Source organism: Myotis brandtii, unplaced genomic scaffold (genome assembly GCF_000412655.1).
Source record: "Myotis brandtii unplaced genomic scaffold, ASM41265v1 scaffold125, whole genome shotgun sequence".
Taxonomy (NCBI): Eukaryota; Metazoa; Chordata; class Mammalia; order Chiroptera; family Vespertilionidae; genus Myotis; species Myotis brandtii.
The window spans coordinates 4,263,289-4,270,495 of NW_005354385.1; the positions used below are offsets into that span (position 1 = coordinate 4,263,289).

At 44.7% G+C, this 7,207-nt stretch overlaps 1 protein-coding gene across 2 annotated transcripts in view; it reads right to left on the reverse strand.

Annotated features, from left to right (window-relative positions):
- Positions 1–7,207, reverse strand: part of MMADHC (methylmalonic aciduria (cobalamin deficiency) cblD type, with homocystinuria) — a 21,894-nt gene that overhangs the window by 8,611 nt on the left and 6,076 nt on the right. The window contains exon 4 of one of the 2 annotated variants that reach the window (XM_005859299.2): positions 2,142–2,269. In XM_005859299.2, the coding sequence (XP_005859361.1) occupies positions 2,142–2,269 (128 nt within the window). Of the gene's footprint in view, positions 1–2,051; positions 2,270–7,207 lie in introns of both variants that reach the window. The other variant, XM_005859298.2, reaches the window with a different exon arrangement.

Consider the following 7,207-nt stretch of genomic DNA (forward strand, 5'->3'; position numbering starts at 1 on the left):
GATTATTATCTCCATTTTAATAGAGACAGAGGCTATGAAAGGTAAGTCATTTTCTCATTAAGTAAATGGCAGAGCTAACCTTTGAACCTAGATTTATCCTTTCTCCATAGTCCATCATATTATATGCCTCTAAGAATCTAGGTAAGATAAGCTAGCCTGGAACTCTGGCAATATTAGTGAAAAGTCAAAGGGCACAAATAATATAAAAGCTACTTGAAGAGATAAAAGCAATGAGATTTCATTACTATTTATGGAGGTATGATGGAGAGAGGAGTCAAGGTTGGCAGTATAATTTTTATCTTGGGACAGTATGAGGATAGCTAAGTCATTTATACTCCAGAAATATGAAAGGACAGATTTTGAGAGAAAATAGAACTAATTCAGTACTAGACATGCAAAGCCTGGGACTTGTGAGATATACAAAGATGTATGATGGGCAGACAGAAATATAGACCCAGAAATGGTAGAAATACTAAATTAGAATTTATAAAAACACCGCCTGAGAAACGAAGCCAAGGGAATAAGTGACCAGGAATTAATTTAAAAGAAAAGATGAAGAACAGAAATGTCTGGGAAATATCATGTGATTGGTAGATAGAGGAGGAGCCAAGAGGACTGAGTAGGAATTATCTGAGATAAAAAATCAGGGGAATTCAACTGTATCCCAATATTAGGTTATCCTATATAATAAAGAGGTAATATGCAAATTGACCGTCATGCCCTCACAAGATGGCCAACAGGGGAGGGCAGTTGTGGGCGACCAGGCCTGCAGGAGAGGACAGTGAGGGGTGACCAGGCCAGCAGGGCAGGGCAGTTGGGGGCGACCAGGCCGGCAGGAGAGGGCAGTTGTGGGCGATTGGGCCGGCAGGGGAGCAGTTAGGCGTTGATCAGGCTGGCAAGGGAGGGGTTAGGGGTGATCAGGCTGGCAGGCAGAAGCTGTTAGGGGAAATCAGGCAGGCAGGCAGGCAGGCCAGTGAGCGGTTGGGAGCCAGCAGTCCCGGATTGTGAGAGGGATGTCCGACTGCCTGTTTAGGCCCGATACCAGGGATCGGGCCTAAACAGGCAGTCGGACATGCCCCTAGGGGTCCCAGATTGGAGAGGGTGCAGCCTGGGCTGAGGGACAAACCCCTCCCCCGCAATAACCCATAATAACTGTAAGGGGTTGTTGCTTTTAATAACATGGTGTTAATAAGAACCTAGCCTGAAACTATGTAGAAATGTAAAAAATGACAAGAATCAGGGGTTTGACAGAAACTCTGAATAGCACATAGCTTTCCACTTGATTGGCAATGAAGCAATATTAGTTTAAAAACTCACTTAAAGCCCTAACCGGTTTGGCTCAGTGGATAGAGCGTCGGCCTGCGGACTGAAGGGTCCCAGGTTTGATTCCGGTCAAGGGCATGTACCTTGGTTGTGGGCACATCCCCAGTGGGGAGTGCGCAGGAGGCAGCTGATCGATGTTTCTCTCTCATCGATGTTTCTAACTCTCTATCCCTCTCCCTCCTCTCTGTAAAAAATCAATAAAATATATTTAAAAAAAACAAACTCACTTAAAAACATTCATTTATGCAATAGCAGTTTAAACATTCATTAAAAAGAACCCTCAGAAGTTGTATTTAAAATAACACAAGCCCATTATAAGTTTTCCTTTTTAGATTACTGCACCTGAAGAATTTCAGAGATCTCAAAATTTTCTTAAGTTTTTAAATGGCTAAAGGAGTATAGCAGGAATTTAGTCCATATACAAATAATTACAATTTATAAAAGTGAAAAACAGAAATCTAAATTTTCAGTAATATAGAAATGATAAAATTGTCTTTATTTGATGAAATAAGCAGTTATTAAAAGACAGTTCTGAAGATTTAATTACCTAAAAAGACTATAATCTAAAGTAAAATACATAGGACAATGCCAACTTTCAAAAATCTATATATGTTGTTTTTGTATATATTGGAATTAAGTATTTTTCTTTTACTTTTTCAAGTAAAAGTACTGTTTATGGAAATTAATATAGCATTATAAAAACAGAATATATGATATTAACAATTTACCTGAAATTCATTCACATATTGTGCCATCACAAACTCATGTCTTTCACTTGATAAAGGTTCTGCTAAAACATCAGGTAAAGTTTTATGAACCTGGCTTTTCTTCTGTGACACGGTCCCATTGAGATGACAATCAAAACCTATGTTCCCAGGAAGCTGAAATCTCTGGTCCTGAGGCCCAAATGGTCCCATTATTTCATCTGGCCATATTGTTCGAGAGCCTGAAAAGAAACAACAAAATGAGTCATTTTCTCCTTAATGATAAAGTATACTGGGAGACTGAAAGAATGAATTCTTTTTAGAATTGGGTATTTTTTACCTAAATGATAGACTTTTGAAATTTGCTTTCCTATGTGAATATAGTTTTGAGTTATTTCCAAATTGCTAATCAAAGCAACCAGTTGTCAGCTCCTAAGCAAGTCCATTATTAGGAAATTTAATAAAAGTACTGTAATCCATATTATTTAATGCTTGATAATTATGAAAAATATAGTAAATCTTTACTGATACCGAAGTCCAAGATACATTACCTTAAGAGTAAAAGCTAAGTCAAAGAATAGTATTTATTTTAAAATCTTTTATTTATGTTTTTAAGAAGGGGGGGATGATCTAAAATGAAACATCCTATCCTATAAAGAGGTAATATGCAAATTGACCCTCACACCCTTGCATCACAAGTTGGCCGCCCCCACGTTGTCACAAGATGGATGGCAGGGGAGGGCAGTTGGGGGGACCAGGCCTGCAGGGGAGGGCAGTTGGGGGCGATCGGGCCGGCAGGGGAGCAGTTGGGCATCAATCAGGCTGGCAGGGGAATGGTTAGGGGGCGATCAGGTTGGCAGGCAGAAGCGGTTAGGGGCAATCAGGCAGACAGGCAAGGCAAGTGGTTAGGAGCCAGCAGTCCCAGATTGTGAGAGGGATGTCCAACTGCCGGTTTAGGCTCATTCCTGCAGGGATCGGGCCTAAACTGGCAGTCGGACATCCTCGAGAGGTGCCAGATTGGAGAGGGTGCAGGCTGGGCTGAGAGACACCCCCCCCCACCTGTGCACGAATTTCATGCACCAGGCCTCTAGTACTGAACATAACAGGGGTTACCCTAGGGGAGGGGCATGAAGCTTTGTTAATGCTGAGCTGGAAAAATCTTTTATGAACCATGTGACATAATGCTGTTTACCAAGCCGAATGAGTTAACATGGATTAAATACTTATAGAAGAAGAGAAACAGTGCTTCATTCACTTTTTAAAAATATCCTAACTTGTGAAAATTTCAAAAAGATCCAGGAAAGAATAAAGTAGAAAACTAAACCAAGAAATTCTCAAGTAGGAGTTTTGTTTACAGAAAGGGATGATTGCTGAAGACATCAGTTGGCAATAAAAACATTTTTTAATACTCTGTCCAACCTGAGTGACTAAAAATGGCCATAGAAATATGACTGCTGCATCATTAGATTGTGTCATCATATTCATCTTCTAGAACTATGACAAACATCCATCAATCATAAAACTCTTCCCTCTTGAATCTAGACAATGTCTCATAATTCTTAACCCCAAACACTCTAGCCTAGTATTTTTTAAACTTTTAAGAAGTATTTAAGAATTATCAGAGTCTTGGCCAGGTGGCTCAGTTAGTTGGAACATTGTCCCATACACCAAAGGGTTTCAGGATCCATTCAACAAGGCACATACCTAGGTTGTGGGTTCAGTCCCAGGTTGGGGAGCTTACAAGAGGCAGCTGATTGATGTTTCTCTCTCTTTCTCTCTCTAAAAATCAATAAAAATATATCCTCAGGTGAAGGGAAAAGAAGGTAAAAATGTCAAAAAAATCATCGGAGATCTTATGAAACTGTAGATTCTGATTTATTAAATCTGGAGTGGGGTTCAAGATTCTTTATTTCTATAAAGTTTCTAGATGATATTGATGCTATTAGTCTGAAGACCATCGTGAGTAATAAGGCTGACACACACTAATAATTAACTGAAGTCAGTTCAAAAGCAAAAACCTATCAGCTATTTTTTAATAAGATGGGTTTTAAAGACTATTCAGATCTAACAGTCTCTTGAAAAAAAAATCCCATGTTAATAGTGGATCTGAGCATAATTTCATGTTGACTGATCATTTAGTGTTTTCCTTCCAGGAATAGTCTGTTCATATACATTTTAAAAAATTGTTTGGTTTCTCTCTTCTTGTTCCCCCAACCAAAGAACTTATATACTTAAATGAATAGCCCATGGACACGGGCAACAGGGTAGTGAAGTCATGGGGGTGTGTGGGGGGAACGGAGAGGGGGTAGGTAGGGGCTGGGAGAAGGGAGGAAAGGGGGAAAATGGGAGATATCTGTAATATTAGTAACAATAAAAGTATATAAAAATAATAAAATAAATTTAAAATAAATAAATTATAATAGGATTTTCACTGAATTTGGATTATAATCTGTAAAAATAAAAACAAAATTTATGTCATAACATGCAAAAAAAATTGTCTGGTTTCCTACTGTCTTTTTCCTATTAGTCTATGAAATACATTTTTTTTAAATATTCAGGATATAAACCCCTGAATGTCAAATCTTTCATTTATGATACATACATGTTTAGCCTTCCAAAGATATAAGTTGGAGTAATTAGAGATGGAGTATAAAACTGGGGCAAGAAAACCTGGGGCATGCTCAAGTAAACTTAAATTACACAGTAAGTAATGTGTTGCAAGAAAAAAAGGATTCCATGCCCAATTCCTTTAGGATACAGTACATTAAGTTCCTAAGAGCCCTCCCTTAATATTTTAGTGTGCATTATAAGTCTCCAATATAGGACTGTGGCATAGAACACTTCTGAAATTTAGCTAATCACATAAATTAAAAAAAAATTTTTTTAAAACCAGAAAATTTTTCATAGGTTGGGGACTGGAACTGCTACTGAAAGTAGTGGGAGGCAACCAAGGTTTAATAAGGAATTGACAGAATTAAAATGTTTTAGAATGATTAATAATGTGCAAGATGGATTAGATGAAGCAGAATTTGTAGAGGATAAATTACTGATTCAATAAACACATATATAAAAAGTGCCAGCTATTTAAAAAATTCAGCAAAGAATGGTAAAAAGTGGTAAGTGTAATAGCATTAAAAGATTTGTTTCAGAGAGGACTGTATGTTTTTGAAGAGAGAAAGAAACTAATCTATCTACACTAATAAAAGAGAAACATGGTAATTAGTATACGACCGCTTCCCTTGTCATTGGCTAATCAGTGAGTATATGCAAATTAACTGTCAGCCAAGATGGCGGCCGGCAGCCATGCACTGAAGCGAGCAGGGGAGGCCTGCTTGCTCCAGTGACTGCGGACTCCAACGTTCCCCGCCTAACTTGCCGGCCTCTCAGCTGCAACTCTAAGCAACTATGTACTATGTTGCAAATAAGAAGCTAAACAAAACCCCAGAAACCGGCTGTCAGTCAGCCCCGGACCGCAACATTGTATCGATGTTTTCAGCAGCGAGGCCTCAGAGCTAAAGCTGGCCCAAAATAAAAAAAAAAAAAAAGAAAACAAGGAGCGGTTGGAAGCTTCAGTCACTCGCTTCCGGAAAACAGCCCTCAGCCCCTCACCCAGACTGACCAGGCACCCCAGTGGGGCCCCCCACCCTGATCCAGGACCCCCTTCAGGGCAAACCAGCCAGCCCCCACCCCTGCACCAGGCCTCTATTCTATATAGTAAAAGGGTAATATGCCTCCTGGCACCAGGATCAGCGGAGCAGCGAGGCTCCCGGCACCGGGATCAGCGTGACAGGGGGCAGCGCCCCAACCCCCTGTTCGGCCCTGCTCTGTGCGTGACAGGGGGGAGCTCCCCAATCCCCTGATCGGCCCTGCTCTGTGGGTGATAGAGGGTGGCGCCCCAACCCCCCTCCACGGGCCTTGCTCTGTGTGTGACAGGGGGCGGTGCCCCAACCCCCCAATCGGCCCTACCCTGAGCATGACTGAGGGCGGCATCGCAACCTCCCGATCCACCCTGCTCTGTGCATGACAGGGCGGTGCCCCAACTCCCCTATCGGCCTTACTCTGTGAGTGACAGGGGGCAGCGCCCCAACCCCCTGTTCGGCCCTGCTCTGTGCGTGACAGGGGGGAGCTCCCCAATCCCCTGATCGGCCCTGCTCTGTGGGTGATAGAGGGTGGCGCCCCAACCCCCCTCCACGGGCCTTGCTCTGTGTGTGACAGGGGGCGGTGCCCCAACCCCCCAATCGGCCCTACCCTGAGCATGACTGAGGGCGGCATCGCAACCTCCCGATCCACCCTGCTCTGTGCATGACAGGGCGGTGCCCCAACTCCCCTATCGGCCTTACTCTGTGAGTGACAGGGGGCAGCGCCCCAACCCCCTGTTCGGCCCTGCTCTGTGCGTGACAGGGGGGAGCTCCCCAATCCCCTGATCGGCCCTGCTCTGTGGGTGATAGAGGGTGGCGCCCCAACCCCCCTCCACGGGCCTTGCTCTGTGTGTGACAGGGGGCGGTGCCCCAACCCCCCAATCGGCCCTACCCTGAGCATGACTGAGGGCGGCATCGCAACCTCCCGATCCACCCTGCTCTGTGCATGACAGGGCGGTGCCCCAACTCCCCTATCGGCCTTACTCTGTGAGTGACAGGGGGCAGCGCCCCAACCCCCTGTTCGGCCCTGCTCTGTGCGTGACAGGGGGGAGCTCCCCAATCCCCTGATCGGCCCTGCTCTGTGGGTGATAGAGGGTGGCGCCCCAACCCCCCTCCACGGGCCTTGCTCTGTGTGTGACAGGGGGCGGTGCCCCAACTCCCCTATCGGCCTTACTCTGTGAGTGACAGGGGGCAGCGCCCCAACCCCCTGTTCGGCCCTGCTCTGTGCGTGACAGGGGGTGGCGCCGCAACCTCCCCATCGACCCTGCCTTGAGTGTGACAGGGGGGGGGGGCCCCCCCCCCCCCCAGTGCACAAATTTTTGTGCACCGGGCCTCTAGTAATATATAAAAGCCTAAGCGACCATCACAACAGAAACAACTGAACGGATGACTGAACAGGCTGTGTGGAGTGACCAGGCCGGCAGGGGGGTTAGTGAGGGATGACCAAACAACTGGGCAGTGAGCTGTGTGGAGCAACCAGGCTGGCGGGGGAGGGTGGGTGGGCAGTTGGGCAGTTAGGGGTGAACAGGCCGGCAGGGGGGT